The sequence below is a fragment of the Babylonia areolata genome, chromosome 7 (assembly GCF_041734735.1).
Source record: "Babylonia areolata isolate BAREFJ2019XMU chromosome 7, ASM4173473v1, whole genome shotgun sequence".
NCBI lineage: Eukaryota > Metazoa > Mollusca > Gastropoda > Neogastropoda > Buccinidae > Babylonia > Babylonia areolata.
The window spans coordinates 403,616-419,557 of NC_134882.1; the positions used below are offsets into that span (position 1 = coordinate 403,616).

General features: G+C 42.1%; 1 protein-coding gene across 7 annotated transcripts in view; it reads left to right on the plus strand.

Moving 5' to 3' along the window:
- The window catches only part of LOC143283637 (uncharacterized), a 393,825-nt gene that overhangs the window by 342,434 nt on the left and 35,449 nt on the right, over positions 1-15,942 (plus strand). For all 7 annotated transcript variants that reach the window (XR_013055424.1, XR_013055425.1, XR_013055423.1 and 4 more), the window contains 6 exons: positions 196-262; positions 2,580-2,744; positions 4,594-4,692; positions 7,610-7,786; positions 9,559-9,633; positions 15,066-15,176. Coding sequence is in view for 4 of the 7 variants with exons in the window: in XM_076589820.1 (XP_076445935.1) it covers positions 196-262; positions 2,580-2,744; positions 4,594-4,692; positions 7,610-7,786; positions 9,559-9,633; positions 15,066-15,176 (694 nt within the window). In the remaining 3 variants the exon portion in view is untranslated. The remainder of the gene's footprint in view (positions 1-195; positions 263-2,579; positions 2,745-4,593; positions 4,693-7,609; positions 7,787-9,558; positions 9,634-15,065; positions 15,177-15,942) is intronic.

Sequence of the window (15,942 nt, forward strand, 5' to 3'; positions counted from 1 at the left end):
ATATTTGTTACCTTGGCAATGTGGTGTTTGTGTGATGTTTGTGTTGCCTTGTCAGTATGATGTTAATGTGATGTTTGCATTACTTTGACAATGGGGTATTAATGTGATTTTTGTGTCACTTTGGCAACAGAGTGTTTGTGTGATGATTTTGTTACCATGGTGATGGGTGTTTATGTGATGTGTATGTATGTGCAGCTGGTACCCTGAGGACGTGGAACACACCAGTGTGGAGGACATGATGATGGCTCTGAAGAACTGCAAGGTCAGTGGTGACACGACACGACACAGTGGCACAACACAGTGGCATAAAACAACATGATGACATAACACAGTGGCATGGCACAACACCATGACAGCACAACATGACGACACAGCAGTTATATGACACGACACAGTGGCAGACACAACATGATGACACAACTCAGTGACATGACACCACACAGTGACAGCACAACACATTGTCACAGCACAACATTATGACGCAACACAACCTGACTCAACACAGTGACATGACACAACACATTGTCACAGCACAACATCATGACACAACGCAGTGACACAACATAACATTATGACACAACACAGTGACACAACATAACATGATGACACAACACAGTAACATGACACAGCACAGTGACATGATACAACACACTGACATAGCACTACATTATGACACAACACAGTGACATGACACTGGAGTCTTTTCTTTCTGTCACACAACACTAAACCACACAACAACAAACATGATTCTAATTTTTTACATATATGACATTGCATTTGTCGTACCATATAAGAGGAAGATCAAGTGTCCATGCGTAGAAAGCATGAACATATCACACAGGCATTGTAAGAGTATTTGAAGAAGAAAAAAAATATGAAGGCATATGATAGTAGCACCAAACAAACACAAAAAAGAGGATATTTTTGCTGATAGCAAGAACTTGTCCAGCTTTGAGGTCAGGTAACGGAGTATTTTGTTAGAGATTTTGTTCATGTCTTGAAGACTGCCATCACACCTCTTCACTGAAGACTTTAAATTAAAAAGAAAAATTTGTCATTATGAAGGAAGAGATTTGATCAGCACTGTCTTCCTTCACTACCCTGTTGTTCAGTTGACTGAGGAAAACAGTGCGGCATGGCCCTTTGAGAAATGTGACAATTACAGCTTGTTGCAACATTCCCCACCTGCTTGAGGTTTTAGCAGAAAGTTTTAGATGATTTAAAAACTTAAACATTAACATTTGGCATAAATCATTCACACATTGCCTCATATTTAAGCATTTGCAGTAATCATTCTAATACTGTTAGGATCAAACCCACTGTGTGCATCTTGGAACACTTTGTTTGATACATGCCCAGCAGTGAAAGATCAAACCCACTGTGTGCATCTTGGAACACTTTGTTTGATACATGCCCAGCAGTGAAAGATCAAACCCACTGTGTGCATCTTGGAACACTTTGTTTGATACATGCCCAGCAGTGAAAGAGGACTTTCAAGCTGTGATCATCAACAAAACTTGCAAAATATGCCCAAAAGGTGCCCAGACTTCAGTATGTTGCCCGGAAGTTGGGGTTGTACATCCATAACATGCATTTGCATTGAACCACTGTTTTGTGCCACAGGTGACTAGTACATCTGTCTTCAGCACTGGTTGTTGTTTTGTTGTTGTTTTTTTAGTTTCCCTCTTGTAGGTGATCTGCTGGCCAAGATTGAAGAACATCACCTCCCCTTGTTTTTCCTCAGGGTTGACTCTCAAAGCCTTTCCCTGAAGAAGGTATAGCTGTCTTGTGCCACGCAGTGGAGGTTTGGAATCGTCAGGCAGTGGAGGTTTGGAATCTGGGTCAGCTGTCTTGTGTCAGTGGAGGTTTGGAATCTGGGTCAGCTGTCTTGTGTCAGGCAGTGGAGGTTTGGAATCTGGGTCAGCTGTCTTGTGTCAGGCAGTGGAGGTTTGGAATCTGGGTCAGCTGTCTTGTGTCAGTGGAGGTTTGGAATCTGGGTCAGCTGTCTTGTGTCAGTGGAGGTTTGGAATCTGGGTCAGCTGTCTTGTGTCAGTGGAGGTTTGGAATCTGGGTCAGCTGTCTTGTGTCAGTGGAGGTTTGGAATCTGGGTCAGCTGTCTTGTGTCAAGCAGTGGAGGTTTGGAATCTGGGTCAGCTGTCTTGTGTCAGTGGAGGTTTGGAATCTGGGTTTTCCCTTCCATACACTGCCTCCCAGGGCTGACAAGCACCATCTGCCCGAAGCGACTGGTTTAAAAGCACCAGTTACTTCCTCTTCACCGCTTCTCCTTGTCAGTGGAAACGGCTCTGCCACGTGAAAGCCAAGACCTGGGCATTGGCTAAGAGAGGCTGTTTGAGACACCTGCCTTGGGAACATTTTATTGAGCAGTGAGAGCATATCCTCAAAAACCAGTTTGGTGAATCAGGATTTGATGTCACAGCACTGAGTAGGAGTAGGTGGGGGAAGGAATGAAGAATTGTTCAGTCAATCCTTGGCTTCAGCGATTTATTATTCCACATCCACAGCATGAAAGACAAGCGGCACAAAGGAACAAGGAAGTTAGGTCCCTTTGGTTTTGGCAGGTGGTGGTGGCGCTGGTGTCCGACAACTTTGAGCAGGACAAGAAGAGCAATGACCTGCTGATGTACACCATGGACACCCTCAACAAGCCCTACGTCATCGTCGTCATCCGACCCAAACTCACCTGGACCAACACCGACCTGGGCATGCGCATTGGCAAACAGGAGGTAAGGGGTAGGGGTTGCGGGAGGGGAGGGGTGGGTGTGGGGGGGGGGGGGGGGGGGGGGGCAAGGGAGGGCACTGTCTGCTCTTCTTCTAGTTGTTTCCCTTTTTGTCAAATTATATTGCGCTAATGTTAATCTGTGATTTCTAAATTTTCTGAAAGAACACAGATGTCTGTGTTAATCTGTGATTTCTAAACTTTCTGATAGAACACAGATGTCTGTGTTAATCTGTGATTTCTGAACTTTCTGAAAGAACACAAATGTCTGTGTTAATCTGTGATTTCTAAACTTTGTGATAGAACACAAATGTCCGTGTTAATCTGTGATTTCTAAACTTTGTGATAGAACACAAATGTCCGTGTTAATCTGTGATTTCTAAACTTTCTAAAAGAACACGAATGTCATTGTTAATCTGTGATTTCTAAACTTTCTAAAAGAATACAGATGTTAATGTTAACCTGTGATTTCTAAACTTTCTGAAAAAACACAGATGTTAATGTTAACCTGTGATTTCTAAACTTTCTGAAAGAACACAAATGTCAATGTTAATCTGTGATTTCTAAACTTTCTGAAAGAACACAGATGTTAATGTTAACCTGTGATTTCAAACTTTCTGAAAGAACACAAATGTCAATGTTAATCTGTGATTTCTAAACTTTCTGAAAGAACACAGATGTTAATGTTAACCTGTGATTTCTAAACTTTCTGAAAGAACACAAATGTCAATGTTATTTCTAAACTTTCTAAAAGAACACAAATGTCATTGTTAATCTGTGATTTCTAAACTTTCTGAAAGAACACAGATGTTAATGTTAACCTGTGATTTCTAAACTTTCTGAAAGAACACAAATGTCAGTGTTAAACTGTGATTTCTAAACTTTCTGATAGAACACAAATGTCAGTGTTAATCTGTGATTTCTAAACTTTCTGAAAGAACACAGATGTCAATGTTAATATCTGATTTCTAAACTTTCTGATAGAACACAAATGTCAGTGTTAATCTTTGATTTCTAAACTTTCTGATAGAACACAAATGTTAGTGTTAATCTGCGATTTCTAAACTTTCTGATAGAACACAAATGTCAGTGTTAATCTGTGATTTTAAACTTTCTGAAAATCTGTGATTTCTAAACTTTATGATAGAACACAAATGTCAATGTTAATCTGTGATTTTAAACTTTCTGAAAGAACACATATGTGAAAAGTGATAAATTCCCATTTTAGCCAGGTTTCCGTGTGCTGTGTCACATTTCTGTCAGCTGGTGTTTTGAACTGTGTGACGTGTTTTGACCTGTGTGTTTTGACCTGTGTGACGTGTTTTGACCTGTGTGACGTGTTTTGACCTGCGTGCTGCGTCACATTTCTGTCAGCTGGTGTTTTGACCTGTGTGACGTGTTTTGACCTGCGTGCTGCGTCACATTTCTGTCAGCTGGTGTTTTGACCTGTGTGTTTTGACCTGTGTGATGTGTTTTGACCTGTGTGCTGCGTCACATTTCTGTCAGCTGGTGTTTTGACCTGTGTGACGTGTTTTGACCTGTGTGCTGCGTCACATTTCTGTCAGCTGGTGTTTTGACCTGTGTGTTTTGACCTGTGTGATGTGTTTTGACCTGTGTGACGTGTTTTGACCTGTGTGTTTTGACCTGTGTGACGTGTTTTGACCTGTGTGACGTGTTTTGACCTGTGTGTTTTGACCTGTGTGACGTGTTTTGACCTGTGTGCTGCGTCACATTTCTGTCACCTGGTGTTTTGACCTGCATGGTCAGCCTGTACTGAGGTCCTCTTCAGACGTGTGCACTGAGTCAGTCTATACATGTATATTTTTTAACATTCCATTCTGACTTTGTGTTTACAGATAATGGTAATGGTGAAGACCAAGGATCGTTACAAGACCAAGGTACAGGAGGATCTGTTCCCCATCGTTCAGCAAAAGCTTCATGGAGTCCGCGCTGCAGTGAGTCTGGCTTGTAGTCAGAAGGGTCTTTCTGTTCCACCGTGCAATGTTTCCTTGCAGGGGTTAGGCCTTGGTAGGACGGATGCAGATACGCACTCATGCGTGCACACACACACACACACACGCATGCACGCATGCACGCAAATGTACGCATGCACATACACACAAACACACACACGCGCGCGCGTGCGCGCACGCGCATATACGCATACGCACACACGCGCACGCACACACACACACACACACACATAAAGTACAAATCAGCTCATTAACTCACATCTTACTGACATATATTACTTACTTATCCAAGAAATATTCAGCATGAATGATATTCCCTGGAATTTCTGTGCTCCAACATCCCAACCCTGGATAAGGTGACCTTAAGGGCACCTGCCAACAGGCCATTAAAGTCAGCTCCACCACTTATAAATTCTGTGCTACAGCATCCCAACCCTGGATAACGTGACCTTAAGGGCACCAGCCAACAGGCCATTAAAGTCAGCTCCACCACTTATAAATTCTGTGCTACAACACCCCAACCCTGGATAACGTGACCTTAAGGGCACCTGCCAACAGGCCATTAAAGTCAGCTCCACCACTTATAAATTCTGTGCTACAGCATCCCAACCCTGGATAACGTGACCTTAAGGGCACCAGCCAACAGGCCATTAACCCTTTCGCTGCCAGGAAAATAAAATTTAATTGAAATCTTATTTGCCAGGGTTTTTTCCACAAAAAACGGGTATAAATTTTCAAAAAATTATGTGCTGTTTGTTATTGGAGAAAGACCCATAAAAGTATATATTTTCTGAAAGGTAAATGAACAAAGAATACAAAACACATGCTGTTTTCCCATTTTATTTATTTTTAGTGACATGCTGTTGTTTTGAAATCAGTGTTTTGTTTTTTGTCACATTTTCAACTTGTTCATTACAAACATTAGTTAGGTAATTTGCACAAAAACATCATATTTTCTGGACAAATGAATATCTGCAAACACAAAATCATACTAGAACAACCACAATATATATTTTTTTAAAGAGATAGATACACAATACATTGTGACTTCTCCAAGTGATAAGATGGATGTGAGGCCACGCCCCCTCAGTCTCCACCCCCCTCCTGTTCACCCCTCTCACACGGTCACTTGATTCAGTTCTCATCAGACCGCGTTGGCTGCGTGTCAAGAATATCGCTCTGCTGCTAATTCGGTCATCTTCTGTCGTCTGCTAAAATCTGTACAGCTGACATCACTCACTGACAGTCGCATCTTGGCCACTCTCTTGATTGCTCCCTTTATTTTCTATCAGATCATCCTATAAATGTTCATCACTATCTTCTCCTTCGAATTTATGCTTCAATTCTTTCTGAGCATCAGCTAAAGAAAGAAATCTTGGTTGATTTAGTTCGTCACGATCGCATGTCTTGAGCACGGCGTCAGTCCGACATTTTGTTGAGCGAGCGAGGAGAGAAGTCAGGCAAACACTAGGACAATGACCCAACCAAAACGTTCAAATAAAGGACTGCTTCATGACGTAGATGGGGCTTCTAGCTATGAATAGAATCTAGAGAGATTCCCCAGGCTAAAGCTACCACTATTCTTGTCAACGAAGTGAATGCAACCCAAGGAAAAGTCAGAATATATCGATGACGAGTTATCTCGTCATTGTGGCAGCGAAGCATACATGCTTGCCATGACGAGTTATCTCGTCATGCAGGCAGCCTAGGGGTTAAAGTCAGCTCCACCACTTATAAATTCTGTGCTACATTTGGAAGTGAATAAAAATGTTCTTTCTGTTTCTTTCCCCCCTTGAGTGAAGGAGGAAGGTGGCGGAATGGTTAAGACGCTCATCCTCCGACACAGAATCCATGGGGGGAGGGTGGGGGGGGGGGGGGGCGTTCAATCCTGCTGTCGCCCTTTCTTCCAAGGTTGGCTGGAAAATGGAATGGAGTCTTCTAGTCGGGATGAGATGATAAACTGAGGTCCTGTGTGCAGCACGCGCTAGGTGCAGTGAAAAAGAAACTTTGGCAACAAGAGTGTTGTGCTCTGGCAAAAGTGTGTTGAAGAAATTCACTGGGATAGGTACACAAATATATATGCATGCACTCAAGACTTGACAACTTCTACATCTGTTTGCTGAAGGGTAATTTGTCTCCTTGTTGAAGGGATTGCAAATTTACACTGCAGTGATAATTTTGACAGTGTCTTTCTGTCAGCATAAGTTGCTGTTCGACTCAGCACATTGGGTCATGCTGTGTCAGACATCTATCTCAGCATAAGTTGCTGTAGGACTCAGCACATTGGGTCATGCTGTGTCAGACATCTATCTCAGCATAAGTTGCTGTAGGACTCAGCACATTGGGTCATGCTGTGTCAGACATCTATCTCAGCACAAGTTGCTGTAGGACTCAGCACATTGGGTCATGCTGTGTCAGACATCTATCTCAGCATAAATTGCTGTTCGACTCAGCACATTGGGTCATGCTGTGTCAGACATCTATCTCAGCACAAGTTGCTGTAGGACTCAGCACATTGGGTCATGCTGTGTCAGGTATCTATCTCAGCACAAGTTGCTGTAGGACTCAGCACATTGGGTCATGCTGTGTCAGGTATCTATCTCAGCACAAGTTACTGTAGGACTCAGCACATTGGGTCATGCTGTGTCAGGTATCCATCTTCCCAGCAGATGTGGCATGGCATTGATGGATTTGTCCGAATGCAGTGATGCTTCCTTGAGAAACAGAAAGTGAAACTTAATCCTTAATCCTTTCTCTCTTTTCCATTCTCTCTCTCTCTCTGACTTTCTCCCACACTCCACAGACGGACCAAAACATGTGTAGTGATAAATCCCAGCTGGGTGTGAAGTGAGGAAAGTAGTGAAGCAAGCTGACCCCTTGTTGTGTGCTGTGCCTCCAGGCTGCTCAGCCACCGGTGTGCTTCCTGTCCTACTGCTGGACCAACTCGCACGACGCTTACAGCAAGGGGACGTCCTGCCCACCATCCGCCCTGGGGTGGGGAGACCCTCGTCACATCAAACAGTTTCTGGAGAAGCGTGGCATCACCTGCTGGCTGGATATCGAACAGACCGCTTCTGTTAGTCTGCTGTCTGTGTGCATGTGTGTCTTTGTGTGTGTGTGTGTGTGTGTGTGTGTGTGTGTGTGTGCATGTGTGTGTGTGTGTGTGTGTGTGCGTGTGTGTGTGTGTGTGTGTGCGTGTGTGTGTGTGCGTGTGTGTGTGTGTGTGCGTGTGTGTGTGTGTGTGTGCTTGTGTGTGTGTGCGTGTGTGTGTGTGTGTGTGTGTGTGTGTGTGTGTGTGTGCATGTGTGTGTGTGCGTGTGTGTGTGTGTGTGTGCTTGTCTTTGTGTGTGTGTGTGTGTGTATGTGTTTGTGTGTGTGTGTGCATTTGCATGCTTGTGTGCCTGTGCACTGGTGTGTGTGTGTTTTGCTGAGCATGAGCCAGTTTTGTTGTGGTTTTGCCTTGTGTATCTCTTTCTTTTCATTGTACTTTGATGGATTTACTTATTTGTTTGTTTTGCTTCATTATTTTATTTCAGGTTATGTTGCTGTGTACAACAGACCTGGGGTATAGTGTTAAGGCCTGATCAGCATGTTGGCTTTATAAGAACGCTCCTTTTTCTTTTCTGTTCTTTTTGTCACAGCACTTGAAGCTGAAGCTTTAAGTCAGTATGAAAAAGGCAAAGCAGAAACCCCACTTCTGGGCCATCCTCTCCCTTATATTTTTGTTTTATGAACATGTTTACTAAAAACAACAGGAGAGGTGCTCTCAGAGGTTTGGTAAAATATATGTTTTGTGTGTGTATAGTCATTCGGATGAGATGATAAACCAAGGTCTCGTGTGCAGCATGCACTTAGCGCACGTGGAAGAACCCACAGCAATAAAAGGGTTGTTCCTGGCAAAATTCTGTAGAAAAATCCACTTTGATAGGAAAAGCAAATAAAACTGCAAGCAGGAAAAATTACCCAAAAAAATAAAAAGGGTGACGCTCTCAGTGTAGTGATGCACTTTCCCTGGGGAGAGCAGCCCGAATTTCACACAGAGAAATCTGTTGTGACAAAAAAAGAAAAAAGAAAAAAAAAGAAGAGAGAAATACAAATGCACTACAAAGTCCAGTACATCAAATGGACATAACAGATGGTTAGAAAAGGTTGATAAGAAACATGGAAAGAATAAGTGTATGTACAAGAATAAACACATGCACATACATGCATGCACGTATGCATGCACATTTACAAACAAATACATGTCTTTTAAAACATATTTTTTATAGACAATAGTAGGAAAAGACAGTGGTACAAACTGCCAGCAAAAAGAAGTTTATATAGCAGATGGTAAGAAAAAACAAAGTTTGAAAGCCAGGTAGGAAGCTAGGTCAGGAAGAGGTTTATATATATCAGACGGTAAGAAAAAACAAAGTTGGAATGCCAGGTAGGAAGCTAGATCAGGAAGAGGTTTATATAGCAGACGGTAAGAAAAAACAAAGTTTGAAAGCCAGGTAGGAAGCTAGATCAGGAAGAGGTTTATATAGCAGACGGTAAGAAAAAACAAAGTTTGAAAGCCAGGTAGGAAGCTAGATCAGGAAGAGGTTTATATAGCAGACGGTAAGAAAAAACAAAGTTTGAAAGCCAGGTAGGAAGCTAGATCAGGAAGAGGTTTATATAGCAGACGGTAAGAAAAAACAAAGTTTGAAAGCCAGGTAGGAAGCTAGATCAGGAAGAAAGAACCGAACAGAAGTGTTCGTTCGTTCGTTCTTTAGTTTAACGTCTTTTCACTGTAAGTGATATTAGAACAGAAGTGTGATGTGTGATATGTATGTGTGTGTGTGATGTGTGTGTGTTTGTGTGCAGGGCGTGGGTCTGTTCAAGAACATCACCCAAGGCATGCGACAAGCCCAGATACTTGTGGCCTGTGTGTCAGATGAGGTCAGTGTTTTACTTTGTTTTCAGCTGCGTCATGGAAAATTTACTCTGTGTGTCTTTGTCAGAGGACAATAACGTTGAGTTTTCTCCTAGAGTTGCTTCTGATGGGTACAGTTGTGCTGATAGGCGAGTACACTAACATGCACACACAGACATCTTATGCACATGCACACACAGACATCTTATGTACATGCACACACAGACATCTTATGCACACAGACTCACACACAGACACACACACACACACGCACACACACACACACATGTGCACATATACAACTTCTGTTTTCTTAACACAGTCATTCACAGCAGAATTACTTTATGCATATCGGCATATTAACCTTTCCCGTACGTCATGGGTGTGAAATCACCCAGACAAGTGTTTTTGCTCTGTAACTCAAGTAATATTGAAGCCACTTCCACATAATTTCATGACTTTGTCCATAATATAGTTTACTACATATCCACTGAACATTATTTTCTTTTATACATAAACAAAGAAGTTATTAATCAATTAATGTCCCAGTACGTCGTGGGTGTGACGACACCCATACTCCCAAAGAATAAACCTTGCACGCCGTACGTCGTGGGTGTGGAGCCACCCATGCAAAGCTTGCGCGCCACGCGTTGTCGACATGACGTCACTTGGGCTCGCTACAGAGAGAGATGAGAGTGACCTTGTCTTTTGTTGATCGTATCCCGTTTCAAGTCTGCGGCAAGTTTTACTCTAAAGTTGTAACTAATTTCAGAAAACAATATTTATTGCACTAGATATCTTCAACAATATTGAATGAACTGTTTTTCTTGTAGAGAATGATCGGGAGCAACTGATTGATAGCTTTTTATCTAGTTGGAATTAAAGTGCCTTTCTAAGAACTGGATATTTTTGTAAGTCTGAAATCAATTGATCTAAAATCTAGTTGATATAGAAATTTTATTCTTATCCTAATCTGTTCAAAGTAGAGAAAACCCGACTATGGCTAAAAAAAGAAAGATAGTTGATATAGAAATTTTATTCTTATCCTAATCTGTTCAAAGTAGAGAAAACCCGACTATGGCTAAAAAAAAGAAAGAAAAAAAAATGCCAGCCAGCCAGCCAGGAATGCCGAGATCTAGGCCAAGGGAAGGGGGGACTGATACCAGGCTGTTGCTGCTATGTTAGGGCATCTGCCTTGACCGAAAGAGGATGGGCGTGTAGCCGCTAAAAACAAAACAAAACCAACAACAAAAACAACACACACACACACAAAAAAAAAAAAAACAAAAAAAAAAAACAAAAACAAAAAACAAACCGTTTTTTGTAAGTAACAACACTCTCTTCTCACGGGCAAAACTTATTCACAATGCGCCTGGTCAAGCACTGGAGTAAATAGCCTACACGCACAAGTGGAAACTGCGCATGCAAGTCTGCTGAAGAAAAGTCAAATTTGCTTTACGGACAGGTGTGGGTTACTGTGCACCCACGACGTACGGCAAGGTCTTATTTCTTCAGTGAAACCATGGGTGCCTACACACCCACGACGTACAGCGAAGGGTTAGTTCGTACACAGAAACCATGGGTGCCTGCACACCCACGACGTACAGCGAAGGGTTAGTTCGTACACAGAAACCATGGGTGCCTGCACACCCACGACGTACAGCGAGGGGTCATTCCTTCTTAGAAACCATGGGTTTCTGCACACCCACGACGTACGGCGCGCAAAATTTTAGGCGACGTACGGGAAAGGTTAATGAACAGGTCTCCAAAAATTATGTCCAACAAAAATTCAGGGACATTCACTCAATTCACCCTCAGGTGAATGACTTCCCTTTGCAGCTCTCCCATGAACAGCTTTATAAGCAGTCAGTGCAGGTCAGTCTTCACTGCAAGAAAGAACAATTAACATGTTTCTTAAGTCTGTTGTATCCATCATTTAACAATAGTAGTGAAAGTGAAAGTAAGCCCATGTTTCATTATTCCCAACAGGCTTAGCGTTTTGAGCATAAACACTATCATGGAAACCGTCAGTATACCATCACAACTGCTGAGTTGCTGCTTATGTGTTGCATTTAAAAATCATAGATATTTATATATTAGTAGTACTTGTGTTGTGTTTTCTCATTATTGTTACAAATAGTATGGATGATTTTTCATCTGATATGCGTTTGAACATTAAAAAGAATGCTTAAAAAAAATAAATAAATAAAAAATAAAACACATGAAAAAACACCTTACACCTCAGTTTGTTGAAGGGTATTTCATCTGTTTGTTGAAGGGTATTTCATCTGTTTGTTGAAGGGTATTTCGTCTGTTTGTTGAAGGGTATTTCATCTGTTTGTTGAAGGGTATTTCGTCTGTTTGTTGAAGGGTATTTCATCTGTTTGTTGAAGGGCATTCCTTCTGTTATTTCATCTGTTTGTTGAAGGGTATTTCATCTGTTTGTTGAAGGGTATTTCATCTGTTTGTTGAAGGGTATTTCGTCTGTTTGTTGAAGGGTATTTCATCTGTTTGTTGAAGGGTATTTTGTCTGTTTGTTGAAGGGTATTTTGTCTGTTTGCTGAAGGGATGGAAGATTTACAATGCGGTGATTTGACAGTGTCTTTCTGTCAGCATGAGTTGTACAATGCGGTGATTTGGCAGTGTCTTTCTGTCAGCATGAGTTGTACAATGCGGTGATTTGACAGTGTCTTTCTGTCAGCATGAGTTGTACAATGCTGTGATTTGACAGTGTCTTTCTGTCAGCATGAGTTGCTGTACAATGCGGTGATTTGGCAGTGTCTTTCTGTCAGCATGAGTTGCTGTACAATGCTGTGATTTGACAGTGTCTTTCTGTCAGCATGAGTTGCTGTACAATGCTGTGATTTGACAGTGTCTTTCTGTCAGCATGAGTTGCTGTACAATGCGGTGATTTGACAGTGTCTTTCTGTCAGCATGAGTTGTACAATGCGGTGATTTGACAGTGTCTTTCTGTCAGCATGAGTTGCTGTACAATGCTGTGATTTGACAGTGTCTTTCTGTCAGCATGAGTTGTACAATGTGGTGATTTGACAGTGTCTTTCTGTCAGCATGAGTTGCTGTACAATGCTGTGATTTGACAGTGTCTTTCTGTCAGCATGAGTTGTACAATGCTGTGATTTGACAGTGTCTTTCTGTCAGCATGAGTTGTACAATGCGGTGATTTGACAGTGTCTTTCTGTCAGCATGAGTTGTACAATGCTGTGATTTGACAGTGTCTTTCTGTCAGCATGAGTTGTACAATGCGGTGATTTGGCAGTGTCTTTCTGTCAGCATGAGTTGCTGTACAATGCTGTGATTTGACAGTGTCTTTCTGTCAGCATGAGTTGTACAATGCGGTGATTTGACAGTGTCTTTCTGTCAGCATGAGTTGTACAATGCGGTGATTTGACAGTGTCTTTCTGTCAGCATGAGTTGTACAATGCGGTGATTTGACAGTGTCTTTCTGTCAGCATGAGTTGCTGTACAATGCGGTGATTTGACAGCGTCTTTCTGTCAGCATGAGTTACTGTACAATGAAGCACAATGGGTTATGCTGCTGGTCAGGCATCTGCTTAGCAGATGTGGTGTAGCGTATATGGATTTGTCCAAACGCTGTGATGCCTCAGTGAGAGACTGAACTGAGCTGCTGTACTTTGTTCATTGTTGGTTATACATGAATGTGTGTTGGAGTGTATTCAGCACATGAATGTGTGTTGGAGTGTATTTCAGACATGCACGTGTTGCTGTGTATTTCAGACATGCATGTGTTGGAGTGTATTTCAGACATGCATGTGTTGGAGTGTATTTCAGCACATGCATGTGTTGCTGTGTATTTCAGACATGCATGTATTAGAGTGTATTTCAGACATGCATGTGTTGGAGTGTATTTCAGACATGCATGTGTTGGAGTGTATTCAGTATATGCATGTATTGGAGTGTATTTCAGACATGCATGTGTTGGAGTGTATTTCAGACATGCATGTGTTGGAGTGTATTTCAGTACATGCATGTGTTGCTGTGTATTTCAAAACATGCTGTCTGAGAACTGTGTTATGAGCTGTTTTGGGTAGATATAAATATGTGTTCGTATGTATTTCAGAACGTGTGGTCTGAAAACAGTTAAGTAGACATGAATGTGTGTTGGTGTGTATTTCAGAACGTGTGGTCTGAAAACAGTTGAGTAGACATAAATGTGTGTTGGTATGTATTTCAGAATGTGCGGTCTGAAAACAGTTGAGTAGACATGAATGTGTGTTGGTGTGTATTTCAGAATGTGCAGTCTGAAAACAGTTGGGTAGACATGAATGTGTGTTGGTGTGTATTTCAGAACGTGCAGTCTGAAAACAGTTGGGTAGACGTGAATGTGTGTTGGTGTGTATTTCAGAATGTGCAGTCTGAAAACAGTTGGGGAGACGTCAGTGTGTGTTGGTGTGTATTTCAGTATGTGCGGTCTGAAAACTGTTGGGGAGACGTCAGTGTGTGTTGGTGTGTATTTCAGTATGTGCGGTCTGAAAACTGCTGGGGAGACGTCAGTGTGTGTTGGTGTGTATTTCAGTATGTGCGGTCTGAAAACTGTTGGGGAGACGTCAGTGTATGTTGGTGTGTATTTCAGTATGTGCGGTCTGAAAACTGTTGGGTAGACATCAATGTGTGTTGGTGTGTATTTCAGTATGTGCGGTCTGAAAACTGTTGGGGAGACGTCAGTGTGTGTTGGTGTGTATTTCAGTATGTGCGGTCTGAAAACTGCTGGGTAGACATCAATGTGTGTTGGTGTGTATTTCAGTATGTGCGGTCTGAAAACTGCTGGGGAGACGTCAGTGTGTGTTGGTGTGTATTTCAGTATGTGCGGTCTGAAAACTGCTGGGGAGACGTCAGTGTGTGTTGGTGTGTATTTCAGTATGTGCGGTCTGAAAACTGTTGGGGAGACGTCAGTGTGTGTTGGTGTGTATTTCAGTATGTGTGGTCTGAAAACTGTTGGGGAGACGTCAGTGTGTGTTGGTGTGTATTTCAGTATGTGCTGTCTGAAAACTGTTGGGGAGACGTCAGTGTGTGTTGGTGTGTATTTCAGTATGTGCGGTCTGAAAACTGTTGGGGAGACGTCAGTGTGTGTTGGTGTGTATTTCAGTATGTGCGGTCTGAAAACTGCTGGGGAGACGTCAGTGTGTGTTGGTGTGTATTTCAGTATGTGCGGTCTGAAAACTGCTGGGGAGACGTCAGTGTGTGTTGGTGTGTATTTCAGTATGTGCGGTCTGAAAACTGTTGGGGAGACGTCAATGTGTGTTGGTGTGTATTTCAGTATGAAAACTGTTGGGGAGACGTCAGTGTGTGTTGGTGTGTATTTCAGTATGTGCGGTCTGAAAACTGTTGGGGAGATGTCAGTGTGTGTTGGTGTGTATTTCAGTATGTGCGGTCTGAAAACTGTTGGGGAGACGTCAGTGTGTGTTGGTGTGTATTTCAGTATGTGCGGTCTGAAAACTGCATGATGGAGCTGAGGTTTGGCGTGCTGACCCTTCACCTTCCCCTGGTGGTCTGCGTGGTGGGCACTGGCCGCGAGTGGAAAGAGTCAGAGGTCAGTGTCGTCAATAGGATGCTAACATTGGTGGTGCTTGTTTTGTTTGTTTTTTTTATTGATAGTGATATGAATAATACTGTGGAGGATTACACAGTGTGGTTCCCCACTTTTAAGACCAAGCTGACCATGCTTTGCTGTAAAAAAACCAACAAAAACAACAGATATGTAACATTTTGAAATATGATAATAAGAAATGAGACACAACAGTTCACCACCCACATATCATTCACAGCACAAATAAAATGGCACATCACACACACACACACACACACCACCTAAAAGCTAAAAAGGACACAGATATTCTCAATAGAGATATACAAAAGAAGTAAATTTAAGATGAACTACACATCATGCACTTAAGATTCACCTACTTGAGTGACATAAAACATCACAGACACATAAGGCAAAATAGCCAGTTTAGAAATATACTGTAAGCATATGAAGTGATAATTCAGTCACACTTCCCAACTTAGCCACGCATACAAACAATATTTAACATGCACATCATTTCTTGTGTCGTGTCAGGGAAGGCACTGGAAGGTAAAGATGAATTTCCAATAGGTTGTTAACAACATGAATATATTGGACTAAGACAGTTAAATAAAGGTTGTTTTTTTTAATGATGGTACAACTTTACACCGTGAATAGTGCTGTGAACAGGTTGGTAACATGGCTGTTTTTAGTTTGACACTTTCCATTATCCATAACATTCAGTTGCTTCCCTTGGACTGAGAAACTGTTTCCATACTGCAGTGAGCCTGTT